Source organism: Mirounga angustirostris, unplaced genomic scaffold (assembly GCF_029215605.1).
Source record: "Mirounga angustirostris isolate CCGP_5_RB_7025 unplaced genomic scaffold, mMirAng1.0.hap1 SCAF_5, whole genome shotgun sequence".
Taxonomy (NCBI): Eukaryota; Metazoa; Chordata; class Mammalia; order Carnivora; family Phocidae; genus Mirounga; species Mirounga angustirostris.
Genome location: NW_026991713.1, coordinates 156,367,686 through 156,382,944, shown reverse-complemented (window position 1 = coordinate 156,382,944; position 15,259 = coordinate 156,367,686). Strand labels below are relative to the sequence as shown.

Genomic DNA, 15,259 nt, shown 5'->3' with positions numbered 1-15,259 from the left:
TCCCTGCTTGAGGAAGCTTTTCAGTCAGAGTATCTGACTTCCCACAGGATATGACTGGCCTCCTATCAGGCTGTTTTTCTCCTTCTGGTTCAGGGTGACTTAAGTGTTTTTAGTAACCTCCCCCTCAAGTGACTAGCTATTGGTGAAACTCACTTTCAGTTGCTGAGTAGATGACAGATTGTGACTAGAAAATTGAATCGAAGATTTTATTTCGAAGGGAAATTAAAAAAAAAAAAAGTTCTTGGAAACTGAGCTCCAAGCCCAGGTCTCAGTGACTTCAGGTAAAACCATTCCACCTTTCTGGGCTTCAGTTTCCCCTTTTAAACAAACAACAGTAAACAGGAGTGGCTCTTTGAGCCCTTAGGAGTCCGAGAAACAGGGTCAAGTGAGAGAATTCTTCACTTGCTTTCTCCTTTTCTCCAAATGCCCCTGGAGTCTGTGTGCAGGAATCGGTGCTATTAGAATTGTTGTTTTTAGGACCAGATATTCTGAGGACTCTGATGGTTTGTCCACACCTCCTTCAGGGCTGAGGATGGGAGATGCTGTATTTCCTGGACCAGAATCCCTGTTAGACAGCTGGGTTCAGGTCTAACTCAACACACATGCTTCTCTGGGTGTGGCCCCACACCAGCTGCATCGGCGTCACCTGGGAACTTGTTAGAAATGCATGTTCCCAGGCCCCACCCCAGTCTGCTGAATCATAAATTCTGGGCATAGACCCTGAAGTCTGTGTTTTAACCAGTTTTTCAGGTCAGCACTTCCAGTACAGGAGCCACCAGCCACATATTACTGAGCCCTTGAAATGAAACTATTCTGAGCTAGAGATGCTGGAAGTATAAACAGGGGCTGGATTTCAAAGGCTTATTAAGGGAAAAAAAAAAAAAAACCAGGGCGCTTGGGTGGCTCAGATGGTTAAGCGTCTGCCTTCGGCTCAGGTCATGATCCCAGGGTCCTGGGATCAAGTCCCGCATTGGGCTCCCTGCTTCTTGGGAGCCTGCTTCTCCCTCTGCCTCTCTCTCAATCTCTCTCTCATGAATAAATAAATAAAATCTTTAAAAAAAAATCTAATAAGTTTTAATATTGGTAACATGTTGAAATGGTAATATTTTGGATACACTGTGTTAAATTGTTAAATTATTAAAAGTAATTTCCCATTTCTTTTTTACTTTTTAAAAATATGGTGCCTGGAAACTTTAAAGTGAGGTATTTATTTCAAATGGGCAGCACTGCTCCAGGTGATTCTGATGCATGACAGAGTTTGGAATCCCTTCTCTATTCTTGTGGGGATAATGGGTCTAATCTAAGGTGCTCCCAGGCCCCCAATACCACCATTACAGGCTCTCTTCGAGGAGCGGCCTGGAGACATGAGCCTTTCTACCAGGTGTAAGTTATTTCATTAAAAGGCCACATTTTTCCCCTTTAAGATATTTCTAAGAGATACCAACTATTGAACATTTATCCTGCACCAGGCATTTAATAAACATTAACCAACTTCTCCATCACTATAACCTAATACTGTAGCTACTATTATTATTCCTGTTTTACAGATGAGGAAATAAGTTGATTTGAATGATTAGGTAACTAGCCAGAGGTCACAGTAGTAACCGAAAGAACCAAGACCTGAGCCCAGACTTGGCTGACTCCAGAGCCTTAACCATTACCCTGTACTGCCTAAAGAATAAACCAATCTAAGGAGACCGAAACCAAGCAAACACACAGCAGCTCTGCCACTTCCCATGCCAGTGGGCTCAACTGTGACAAACCCAAATGTGGTGACACCTTGGCTAAGTTGTTTACCTCTGTGTGTCTCAGTCTCCTTATCTGTAAAATGGGAAGAAGAATAGTAGCTGGCTGATTAGAGTTATGGTGGGGATTGTGACATAAGGCATGTAACCTGAACTGAGTTAACATCGAAGTTCTCGGCCACTACCTGTGAGTGAGATGTGACGTCCACCTGTGCCCCACCATCCCATAGTTAATGCGGCTTTATCACGTGGCACACAGTTCATGAGCTGCTTTAGCACATTTGGGTAAGGTCAACTCTTGACGGCCCTCAAGGACTCCCAAACTCATTAGTCCTTCCCCTGTGCAATTATTTGCATAATTATAAGTCACAAAGCATGTTGCAAACATTTCACTTAATTATACCAGCAACCCCTGATGTATGCAGATGGGGGCTGAAAGCCTGTCAAGTGACTTGATCACGGCCACACAGCTAGCCTCCTTGTGTCACACCCACCTGGGTTGGCACCTGCCTCTATTAATTATTTCCTACATGCACACTCATTGTGGTCATCTCCCAAGAAGGCCACATTTAGGATGATGACCCTGCTGCGGAGGTCTTGATTAGTCATTCTTGGGAATGTGCCTCATCCACTGCTCTGAATGAGGCTGTATGAGGGTTCTCAGCTCTGTTTAGTTGGCCCTATTTGGCTGACTACATGTGAATAATTCTCTTGCTCCTTCTGACAAGGAGAGAGGAAAAGGCACATTGTGGGGGAGGAAGAAACATTGGATTAAAAGCCAGAGGAACTGGTGTCTAGACCTGGTACCAGCACTCCCCAGCTGCAAGTGTGGCTCTGGGCACATCACTTGCTTCATCTGGGCTTCGGTTTCCTGTAAAGACCAGATTGTCTCTTCTGCAGTTGGGCTTGCAATGAAAGACAAGTGCTGAGGCAGAGAGAATAATCCCTCCTTCTCCTTCCAAGAACTTGGCTTCCGGGTTCTTCCCAATTCCAGGCCACACCTGAGTTTAGGACCCATCTCTCCTTGTGGAAACAAAAAGAAAGGAACTTGTCTTTCCCCTTTCTATGGAACAGAGGGGCTATAGATGTGGACCCAGCATATCAGGAAAAATAGCAGTGGTTTTTAAAAAGGTAGGGATGGGGGTACCTGGCTGGTTCAGTTGGTAGAGCATGTGACTTGATCTTGGGGTTGTGAGTTTGAACCCCACAGCTGGGGACATCCCCACCCCCACTAGGAGACATTTGACAATATTTGGAGACACTTTTGTTTGCCACAACTGACAAGAGGTGGGAACATGGGGAGTCTGCTACTGGCATCTCGTGAGTAGAGCCCAGGGATGCTACTGAAGATCCTACAATGTACAGGACAGCCCCCCTCTCCCAACAAAGAATTAATTATCCACCCTGTATTAGCTTGCTAGGGCTGCTATAATGACTGGGTGGCTTAAACAACAGAAATATTTTCTCCTAGTTCTCGAGGCTGGAAGTTAAAGATCAAGGCATTGGCAGAATTGGTTTCTTCTGAGGTCTCTCTTTTTCGCTTGCAGAAGGCTACCTTCTCCCTGTATCCTCACATGGTTTTCCCTCTGCATGTGTCCGTCTTAATCTCCTTTTCTTATAAGGACACCAGTCATATTGGATTAGGACCCACCCTAATGACCTCATTTTAACTAAACTACCTCTTTTGTAAAATTTTAATTCCAGTGTGATGAGCACTGGGTGTTATATGCAACTGATAAGTTATTGAACACTCCATCTGAAGCTAATGATGTACTGTATGTTGTAATTGAATTTAAATAAAAAATCTTAAAAATAATAAAATTTTAATTCCAGTATAGTTAACACAGTGTTATATTAGTTTCAGGTGTACAATATAGTGATCAACAACTCTATATGTTCCTCAGTAACTGAACCACCTCATTAAAGACCCTATCTCAAAGAGGGAATCTCACATTCTAGGATACTGGAGTTTAGGACATCAAAACATGATTTTGGGGGAAAAAACAATTCAGCCCAAAACAGCCCACAGGCTGCTAGCACAGAGGATAAGAAACCTTGCGAAACATTGGAGCTAGCTGGCACATCTTAGAGTTGGATAGTAAACATTTTAGTAAAATTAAGGGCCTTTTGAATTTGTCTTCAGGGTGAACCGAAATTCCTCCTTTGCTGTGTTTTCATTGCCCTCCTCCCGTTGACATTGCTGTTGCTGTGTTCTCTTTAGACTGGAGCCCATTGGTGCAGCCGCCAGTAAGGAATACTCTCTGGAGAAAAACTTGGAGAAAATGAAGTCAGATTGGGTTAACATGACATTCAACTTCGTGAAGTACAGGGACACCGTGAGTGTCAGTCCCACTGCCCAGCCCCCTGAGAGCAGCCCGTTTATTATGTAGTAGCTTACAGAGTGGAGTCATTCAGATATGCAACAGAGCTCAGGAAGGAAGGATCCCTAACATCTTTTTTTTTTGTAATTTATTTTTATTGAGATATAATTGACATGCAACATTGTACACATTTAACGTGCACAAGTGTTGATTTGATACATTTATGTATTACAATATGATCACCACCCTAGTGTTAGCTAGCACTGTGATGTCACATAATTATCATTTCTTTTTTGTGGTGGGAACAATTAGGATCAGTCTCTTAGCAACTTTTGAGTTTTTAATGCGGCCTTGTTGTCTATAATCACTATGCTGTGCATTAGATTGTGTCCACCCATCTGCCTTCATGTGCCAGTTATTCTTTCTTCCAGGCCCCACAGGAAGGGTGCATTTTTTAAATGAGAAAGGCCTTTTGATTCAGAGCAACAAGCTTTCTCAGTGAAAAGGAACTGAACAAGACTGCTGAACTAGCACACCCCAGGGAGGGCTTCCCCACCCCTGTCCTTCAGAAGCATACCTGGGTAGGGGCGCCTAGGTGGCTCAGTCATTAAGCATCTGCCTTCCGCTCAGGTCATGATCCCAGGGTCCTGGGATGGAGCCCCACATCGGGCTCCCTGCTCGGCGGGAAGCCTGTTTCTCCCTCTCCCACTCCCCCTGCTTGTGTTCCCTCTCTCGCTGTGTCTCTCTCTGTGAAATAAATAAATAAAATCTTTATTAAAAAAGAAGAAGAAGAAGCATACCTGGGTAAACAATGCTTAAAGCATCTCAAAACAAAATACATATATATATTTTTTTCAGGCACCCCTGTTTTTTCTAACGTGCAGTGCAGATTGAGAATCTCCCTGTCCCCCAGGCTGCATGTTACCTTTTTGTGACTTCTCCACTGCTTTACTTTGAATGGTCGCGATGCCTTGATTTCATGTGGATAAGAACTGGAGCTGAGCCAATGGAAGGGAAAAGAACTGGGGCCTCTCTCAGCAAGACCAGGCAACCGAGGGTACCAGCAGCTTGGTGCCACACTGCCTGATGGGATTAGATACTGCTGGAGGCTGTTGGGCTGGGGTGAGGGGTTGAGCTGGGGAACCTGGGAACAGCTCAGTTGCACCTGGCCCATCTTGAGAGTTTTTGAGTGATGCAGCTAATAGACAAGGATTGACAGTGGGAGGGAGTCACAGTATCATTTTATTAAGAACTAGACACACCTTCCAGTGCAGAGCTACTGGTAGAAGGTAGATGAGAGAATATATCCTAGCCCCAATTTAACCATCCAGATGTAGGCTTCAAGGAAGTGAAAACAGAGCCAGAAAGGCCAGACCTGCCAGAGAGGGGCAGACCCTTCTCAGCTTGCTCACCAAGGTGGCCCAGGAGAAAGAGTGCCATTCATAGGAGCTCTGACCTTCAAGGCACAGTAACCTGAACGACTAGTAAAAAATGGCCCCCTTAGAGTATAGGCAGAGGTTCCCAAACTTTTTTCTGTTTGTGGTGCCTTTTGTGTCTTAGTACTTTTTTCATAGTTCCCCTCCCTGGGCCAAAAGAAATTCCTAACAGCTTTGTTTATGAAGTAATTAGGTTCAAACAACTTTAGTAAGTATTTGTATCCTATCAACAACTGTTTTTTAAGAATACATATAAATTGAAAGAAAAAAACATTTGTATTTCCTTTTTGAATGAAACTGCTGAGTTTGCTGCAGTGCCCAGGAGCCCCTCGGCACACAGTTTAGGAACCACAGGTCAAGGGCCAGTCAGATTAGCAGTTGATCCTACCTGAGGATCAGCTTGCCAGCAAAGCAAGTGGACAAGGAAGTAGGAACATAGAGAAAGGAATAGAACATGCTCCCCCTCCCCCACCCCATCCCCAACAGATACTAGTTGCAGGTATGGGCTGGGACCGTATTTGATTTCTGCAAAGGAGGTCGAGAATAAATGTCTTTAAGAAAACTTTCAGGGAAGGGTGTCTGGGTGGCTCAGTCAGTTAAGCATCTGCCTCAGGTCCATGATCCTGGGGTCCTGGGATCCAGCCTCACATTGGGCCCCCTACTCAGTGGGGAGCCTGCTTCTCCCTCTCCTTCTACCCCTCCCCCTGCTTGTGTGCTCTCTCTCTTATAAATAAAATCTTAAAAAAAAAAAAAAAGGAACACTTTGAAGGAAGAAAATAGAAATTCCATCCTCTGTGAGACAGATTTCTGCCCCACTTGGGTGGATATCTGAGCTGTGGGGCTTTTGGAGATCAGCATGAAAAGTGGGGGGTCTTGTGGTTTTGACAGCTCAGGAAATCTTTCTTTGCAGGATACAAGCATCTTGTGCGCAGTTGATGACATTCAGCTGTTACTTGATGATCACGTGATAAAGACCCAGACCATGTGTGGCTCCCCATTCATCAAACCAATAGAAGCAGAATGCCGGGTAAGAGGAATGAGGTTGAAGGTTTGTGATGTCTCATTAGCTTTGGGTTTGTTGGAGGAGGGAGAAGGTTTTTAAGTTCAGTTAACAAAGAAGCTCAGTTTTTCCTGATTGGAAAAATAAATAACACAAGACTGAAAGCAATAACCATCCAAGTAAGCATATGGCACGCTGAGCCTTTGCAACAGTCTGCCAAAAGAGAAGATGAGATGATTTTAATGCTCTGAATAAAAATACATTTGGAAAGTATTTTATGGGCTAGAGTAATCTAGAATGTAAACTACACAAGGGTATGGGTTTGGCCTCCTCTGCTCATTGTTTATAGAAATGGCTAAGGGCACAGACTCTGGAGCCAGACTGCCTGGGTTCAGATTCTGGCTTCACCCCTTGTGTGACCTTGGACAAGTTACTTGAACTGTTGTATGTCCATTTCTGCATCTGTACAATGAGATTTATAATAATATCTCCCTCATAAATACGTTGGATTAATTGGTTTCACATATATAAAGCACTCAGACCGTCACTTGTCACAGGGTAAGCATTGTGGCGCCTATTATTATTATTATTCCACTAGAAAAAGAACTACATGAGGGCAAGGACTCTTGTTGGTTACTTTCATTGCTGAATCCACGTTGCCTAGAACAATGACCAGAACATAAGGGCAAATACTGAATAAGAATTTGCTAAACAAGTGAATGAGCAAATAAATGAATGAATCCATCCAATTTGTTCAGTCAGTGGGCTTGTGTTGCAGAGTGGCAGATTAATGACTCAGATATGAAATGCTAAATTCACAGAAGTGGGAAGAAAAGCTGGTTCGTGTGCAGGAAATTTTGGATGCCTGGTTGAAATGCCAAGCCACCTGGCTGTACCTGGAACCGATCTTCAGTTCAGAGGACATCATAGCCCAGATGCCAGAAGAAGGCAGGAAATTTGCCATCGTTGATAGTTACTGGAAATCACTCATGTCCCATGCAGTAAGTTTTTACTCCCTAGCACACCTCACCATCAGGAATGTGGGATGCCATACAGATGTTCCTCATTGTGCATCATAGCCATATCCCTTGAAATGTATAAGTAAACTAGACTTTTTCAATATTTTTATAAATTTTTTTATAATTTTGAAACTTATTGTTACTAAAAATTGGAACCTAGAACTATGTAATACAGAGAATGGAGGCCTTTTGAAAGCCCACCTCCCAAGAGGCAACTGTTAGCAGTCTGTATAACTTAGCTCTCATTCCTAACAAGGTAGGAGACTCTCTCACAGGATAATGCAATAAAACTTTCATAGACTGAGGATCATTTTAGAATTTAAATTCTCCTCCATATTCAGTTACTTATTAAACAAATGTTTGTTTGGTACCCAGCATTGAATTAACAGTCAGAAAATACTTGAAGATGCCTAGAATGTGATTTCTGCCTTCATAGAATTCACTGTCTTGTGAGGAGAGAGTCTTAGGTAAACAGGAGAGCTATAGTAGAAGTATATACAAATAGCTTTTAGAACACAGGAGAGTGGTATAGTTGTCTGGGAGTGTCAAGGAAGGCCTCCAAAGGGGGCGACATTGGAAACAAGCCTTGAAGAATGAGTTCACTGGGCGTACAAGGCAATCAGGAGTATCTATTAAGAGATGATATCTTGGGGCGCCTGGGTGGCTCATTCGTTAAGCGTCTGCCTTCCGCTCAGGTCATGATCCCAGGGTCCTGGGATCGAGCCCCCACATCGAGCCCCCACATCAGGCTCCCTGCTCCGCGGGAAGCCTGCTTCTCCCTCTCCCACTCCCCCTGCTTGTATTCCCTCTCTCGCTGTGTCTCTCTCTGTCAAATAAATAAATAAAATCTTTAAAAAATAATAATAATAATTGCGGGGCACCTGGGTGGCTCAGTCGTTAAGCGTCTGCCTTCGGCTCAGGTCATGATCCCAGAGTCCTGGGATCGAGCCCTGCATCGGGCTCCCTGCTCCGCGGGAAGCCTGCTTCTCCCTCTCCCACTCCCCCTGCTTGTGTTCCCTCTCTCTCTGTCTTTCTCTCTGTCAAATAAATAAAACCTTTAAAAAAAAAAAAAAGAGAGATGATATCATTTTCCTTTTTGAAGTCAAGTGTGCTCAACTGAGGCTCCCTTGTACAGAATTTATCTCAAGAAAATTTATCTGCTCTAGTGGGCACTTATATTGCCCAGCAAGTAGAGCCAGTTTTCATGATACCCTGCTTCCTCTAACTCTGTATTAGTTCAGATTCTTTGGTTGCAAGTATTAAGTAACACAAATTCAACTGATTTTAGATTTTAAAGATCAAATTCGCTGACTTAAACTTTAAAGATTGAATTGGCTTTATTAATTCATAAATCAGGCAGCGTCCTAGCTAACAAATAAAGGGACACTCCAAGGAATTGTACAAAATGGAAGGTTTTTGTAGAAGGAGGGAGTCAACCATGACCTGAGGAGTAGGATCATGTTGTATGAGCATTCACGCTTGTGGGATTAGGAGGCTAAATTAGCTGGGCAGGAGGTCAGTAGTTGATGGACTGGTTATACACTCATTACAATGATCAGTCTCAGAATCTGGGAACCCCATGGTGATTCTCACTTTTTTTGATGAAACCTAGATGAAAGATACCAGGGTTCTGGTGGCAGCAGATCAGCCACGGATGGCTGAGAAGCTTCAAGAAGCCAACCTTCTACTGGAGGACATCCAGAAGGGGCTGAATGATTACTTGGAGAAGAAGAGACTATTTTTTCCCAGGTATTCAGTATTGTTCTTTTGTTTGGAGTTGCCTTTTTGACCCATTTATAGGTAGAACTACATTTTTTCATCCTGAGAGTTGGCTACTACCAACCTATTTCATAGTCTTTCCCAGTTCTCCATTCTCCACAAGACAGCTCTCAGGGGGAGGGTATGTCTTCATGGTCATTATTTAGAATGAGGTTGAATGGACACTACCAGGGGCCAAATCCACACCTTGGCCATCCATCATGGTCAAATGCCCAACTGAAGGGATATAGTAGTCATGATTAAGAGCCTAGACTTTGGAGTTAAACAGACCTTGGTTTGAGTCCCAGCTCTTTGACTTATTAATCTTGAGACCTTCAGCAAATCTATCTGAGCCTCAGGTTCTCCACTGTAAAATAGAAATATAATAATGGCTCTTACTCATATATTTGTGTAGATCAATGAAATAATGCATGTAAAGCATTTGGCTGTCCAAACTGTTTAAGAAATGTCAGTTGAATGTTTTTGCCATCAAATGTTGTAGTTTCTGGTGGGTATGTTTATAAATATTTGACTCTTTTTTTCCCACAAGAACCAGTGTTCTTCTGCATAAAAGTCAAAGTCATTTTAGAGGGCTGGTTCCAGAAAAGAGGGTCCTCACTCCTGATAATCTGTCCATGTCTAGTTCACGTAGATGGTCACTCCATGTCATTTGGATGTAGGTTTGATCCCAATGTGCTCTTAAGAAAAGTAAATTTTAGTGTTCCCTTATATGGAGACAAAGTTAGTTTCTTGCTTTCCACCACAAGTTTTTAAAAAGTTATTTGTGTAGGATTCGGAAATGTCCTGGTGTGCCTGAGAAGGTAAATTTTTAATTTATTTAATATTAATTTTGTGATGTAGATAGCCATATATGGCTGACTAATGGCCTTAGGATTGGACAGCATGAATACAGCACAAATAGTGGAAGGAACCTCGATTTGAAAGCACAAAACTTAGGAAGAGGAAACCCCTGAGATTTGGGCTTTTAGTCCTATTCCCACTACTGTTATTCCTTATAAAAATGTAAACAATAGTCAACACTACCACAGTATTTACCATATGTCAGGACACTGCCCTAAGTGCCTTACCTGTATTAACTTATTTAAACTCACAATAATCCTATGAGGTTGGAAGCATTATTATTATCTGCCTAATAGTAACTTGCCAGAAAACACAAGACTGGTAAATGGACAAGCTAGAATTCAATCCACGCAGTCTGTATAAAATAGTGAGTTATTTAACCTCTCTGAGCCTCATTTGCTCCCTAAGTCACACACACACACACACACACACACACACATTCAATGTGTGTTTATGCATTTTTATAGAATAAAGTCAAGCACTCTGAGAAAACACTTTGGAAAATGTTATTGAATCAGTTCACATATTTGAAATTAATTGTATCTTGAAAATACAGATTGTTAAATTAAGTTATACAAATTTTTTAATAATTATTCTTAATGCCATTGAGCCTTATTCATTATCACACATGATGAATCCATAGAGATCACCTGTTTGAATTTTACTTGGCAGTGGGAGATATTGATATCATTAGGTATTGGTAAGTTAGTCAGCCAACAAATAATTATTGAGCTCTTCCTACGTGCTCAACACTGGAGCTATAATGCATTAGTTTGCTTTGCTGTGTAACAAACCTCCCCAAAACTTAGAAGCTTAAAACAGCAACTATTTATTTAGCTCACAATTCTGTGGGTTTGCAAATAGGGCTGGGCTCAGGTGGATGGTTCTTCTGGTCTAGTAAGGTGGTTCCTCTGATCTCAGCTGGATGATTCCTCTGGTCTCATGAGGGCTCATTCATGTGACTAGAGTCAGCTGGTAGTTGATGGCCTCAATCACTTGTCTAGTGCTTGGCTTCCTTTTGGCTGGGGCAACCAGGATAGTTGGGCGACATGTCTTTCATCCTCCAGAAAGCTAGCCTGGATTTATTCATGTAGTGGTGGTCGCAGGGTTCCCAAGGCCAGCAAGAGTGGAAGCTTTAAGGTTTCTTGATGTCTAGGCTTGGAACTTGCACAAATTCATGTTTGCTACAGTCTTTTGGCCAAAGCAGGACCCAGAGCCAGGCCAGGTTTGAGACATGTGAAAACAGACTCCACCTCTTTTTTTTTTTTAATGTAGTGTTCCATGATTCATTGTTTGTGTATAACACCCAGTGCTGCATTCAATACTTGCCCTCTTTAATACCCATCACCAGGCTAACCCATCCCCCCACCTCCCCTCCCCTCTAGAACCCTCAGTTTGTTTCTCAGAGTCCATAGTCTCTCATGGGTTCGTCTCCCCCTCTGATATCCCCGCCTTCATTTTTCCCTTCCTATCTTTTTTTTTTTTTAACATATAATGTATTATTTGTTTCAGAGGTAGAGGTCTGTGATTCAACAGTCTTACACAATTCACAGTGCTCACCATAGCACATACCCTCCCCAATGTCTATCACCCAGCCACCCCATCCCTCCCACCCCCCACCACTCCAGCAACCCTCAGTTTGTTTCCTGAGATTAAGAATTCCTCATATCACTCTACCTCTTATAGAGAGGAGCCATAAATATTGTGGCCATTTTTGTAATCCACCATATACAGTGAAGACCATAATCGTGTGGTCCCTCCATTATGGGACTTTCAGCTTGGTGGTTACAGTAGACGTTTATACCTTTAACATTTCCTGAAGGTTTGTGGTTGCTGCTTGAAGGGTCTGAGCAAGAGAATGAGCTTATCATTTCTAACTTTAACATGGTCAACATGTAGATAGTGATGTAATGTGTTGTGGGGTCCAGGAGCAAACAGTCAAGAAAGAATTCTTGAGTCGTTTTTGGTGCAAAAAGGTGGTTTTATTAAAGCACAGGGACAGGACCCATGGGCAGAAAGAGCTGCCCTGGGATTGTGAGGAGCGATTGGTTTTATACTTTTAAATTTGGAGGTTGGGGTAGAGACAAAGGAAGTTTCTGAAAGGATTGTCATATGTTAAAGAAGACTTACAGGATCTTGGAGGTCTGGCTATTGTCAAGAAGGTTGCTTTTTGCCTCTAGCAAAGCATTAACATTAAGACAGTTGTGAGTTCCTGGAGGAATGTCATACTCTGTGTGTCTCAAGTATTTGTCAATGGGCTGCAAAATGTAAGGAAATTTAATTTTACCTACATTTCCTTTTGCCTTTGTTGTATGCATCAGATAGGTTCATTAATAGCATATTTCTTATTTCACACCTGTAACATGTCATACCTGGAGATAAGGAAAGATAAGGAGGTCTTCTCTCTCCTTCTACTCAATACTGACTGTGTATTAGAATCACCTGGGATTTTAAAAATATAAATCCCCAGACCCAACCCCAAATCAATTATATTAGAAACTCTGGGCAGTGCAACCTTGGCATTAGAGTTTTTTAAATAAGCTTCACAGGTGATTCTAAAGTGCAGCCAAAGTTGAGAACCACTGTTCTATCCAGGTTTGTTCCAAAAGGTAGCACCCCACCCCCAAACCATATCAAACTCATATATACCAGCTTTCATCCTTTTTCTTGCTCTGAGTCAAAGCTGTCTCCACCCTCTATGCCACAGATGAAAAATGGTAAAGGGGAATGTGCCTTAAAGAAGACTCTAGAATATGGCTGGTGTTCACAGGGTGTCCTCTATCTTTTGGGGAGTATCACCTCATTGGGAAAGGAGGTTCTCAAAAGAGATTCCAGTTACCATCTTCCTTTGCTTTGAAATAGGTTCTTCTTCCTGTCAAATGATGAGCTGCTGGAGATCTTGTCAGAGACAAAGGACCCCCTCCGCGTGCAGCCACATTTGAAGAAGTGCTTTGAAGGAATTGCCAAGCTAGAATTTACAGACAATCTGGAGATTGTGGGCATGATCAGCTCAGAAAAAGAAACCGTTCCATTCAAACAGAAAATCTACCCAACTCAAGCCAAAGTAAATCTCCTCTTATTCCTTTTCATTCTTTTCTCCATAACAGAGCAATACAGAGAGAGGCAGAGAGCATATTGATTGGTTAAGCCCTTGGACTCAAATTCCATACTGCCTGAGTGTGGAACACCTGGGTTCCACAGCTTAGTGACTGGGCAACTCTGGGAAATTGCTTAATCTTTCTGAGTCTCAGTTTGCCTTTATGATGGGGGTTATACTGCAATCCACGCGACACACTAAATTTATGGAAGGATTTCAACCAAACCTGATGTAGAGGCAATAGTAGGCATCAGACCCGACAGCTGATGCTGTTCAGATCTCCATGAGCACAGCCCAATTAAAAGTGATCTGGTAAGGGGCACCTGGGTGGCTCAGGTGGTTAAGCGTCAGACTCTTGATTTTGGCTCAGATCCTTATCTCAGGGTTATGAGATCGAGCCCCGTGTCAGCTCCGTGCTAAGCATGGAGCCTGCTTAAGATTCTCTCTCTCTCCCTCTCCCTCTGTTCTGCCCCCCCCCCACTCATGTGCACCTGCCTCTGTCTCTCTCTCCCTCTCTCTAAAAAAAAAAAAAAAAAGTGATCTGGTCAGACAGCTTGCTGGGGCAGGTGTTTTTATTTTATTTTTTTTAATTTAATTTTATTATGTTACTCACCATACAGTACATCACTAGTTTTTGATGTAATGTTCCATGATTCATTGTTTTCGTATAACACCCAGTGCTCCATGCAATATGCCCTCCTTAATACCCATCACTGGGCTTACCCATTCCCCATCCCTTCCCCTCTAAAACCTTCAGTTTCTCGGAGTCCATAGTCTCTCATGGTTCATCTCCCTCTCTGATTCCACCCCCCCTTCATTTTTCCCTTCCTTTTCCTAATGTCTGCCATGCTATTCCCTATGTTACACAAATGAGTGAAACCATATGATAATTGATTTTATCTGCTTGACTTATTTCACTTAGCATAATCTCCTCCAGTCCCATCCATGTTGATGCAAAAGTTGGGTATTCATCCTTTCTGATGGCTGAGTAATATTCCATTGTATATATGGACCACATCTTCTTTATCCATTCATCTGTTGAAGGGCATCTCAGCTCTTTCCACAGTTTGGCTATTGCGAACATTGCTGCTCTGAACATTGGGGTGCATAGGGTCCTTCTTTTCACTACATCTGTGTCTTTGGGGTAAATACCCAGGAGTGCAATTGCTGGATCATAGGGTAGCTCTATTTTTAATGTCTTGAGGAACATCCACACTGTTTTCCAAAGTGGCTGTACCAACTTGCATCCCCACCAACAGTGTGAGAGGGTTCCCCTTTCTCCACAACCTCTCCCGCCTTGTCAGTTGTTTCTTGCCTTGTCAGTTGTTTCTTGCCTTGTCAATTTTTGCAATTCTAACTGGTGTCAGGTGGCATCTCAATGTGGTTTTGATTTGAATTTCCCTGATGGCTAATGATGATGAGCATTTTTTTTAAATTTTTTATTGCTATGTTAATCACCATACATTACATCATTAGTTTTTGACGTAGTGTTCCATGATGCATTGTTTGTGTATAACACCCAGTGCTCCAAGCAATACGTGCCCTCCCCAATACCCATCACCAGGCCAACCCATCCTCCCACCACCCTCCCCTCTAGAACCTTCAGTTTGTTTTTCAGAGTCCATCATCTCTCCTGGTTCGTCTCCCCCTCCGATTTCCCCCCCTTCATTCTTCCCCTCCTGCTATCTTCTTTTTTTTTTTTTTTAACATATATTGTGTTATTTGTTTCAGAGGTACAGATCTGTGATTCAACAGTCTTGCACAATTCACAGCGCTCACCATAGCACATACCTTCCCCAATGTCTATCACCCAGCCACCCCATCCCTCCCACCCCCCACCACTCCAGCAACCCTCAGTTTGTTTCCTGAGATTAAGAATTCCTCATATCAGTGAGGTCATATGATACATATCTTTCTCTAATTGACTTATTTCACTCAGCATAACACCCTCCAGTTCCATCCACATCGTTGCAAATGGCAAGATCTCATTCCTTTTGATGGCTGCATAATATTCCAGTGTGT

The 15,259-nt window shown here is 42.7% G+C and overlaps 1 protein-coding gene across 1 annotated transcript in view; it reads left to right on the top strand.

Annotated features, from left to right (window-relative positions):
- DNAH3 (dynein axonemal heavy chain 3) overlaps window positions 1-15,259 on the top strand; it is a 166,621-nt gene that overhangs the window by 48,028 nt on the left and 103,334 nt on the right. Inside the window, exons 20-24 of the mRNA XM_064592765.1 lie at window positions 3,967-4,081; window positions 6,413-6,529; window positions 7,324-7,503; window positions 9,134-9,270; window positions 13,003-13,204. Coding sequence (XP_064448835.1) covers window positions 3,967-4,081; window positions 6,413-6,529; window positions 7,324-7,503; window positions 9,134-9,270; window positions 13,003-13,204 — 751 coding nt within the window. The remainder of the gene's footprint in view (window positions 1-3,966; window positions 4,082-6,412; window positions 6,530-7,323; window positions 7,504-9,133; window positions 9,271-13,002; window positions 13,205-15,259) is intronic.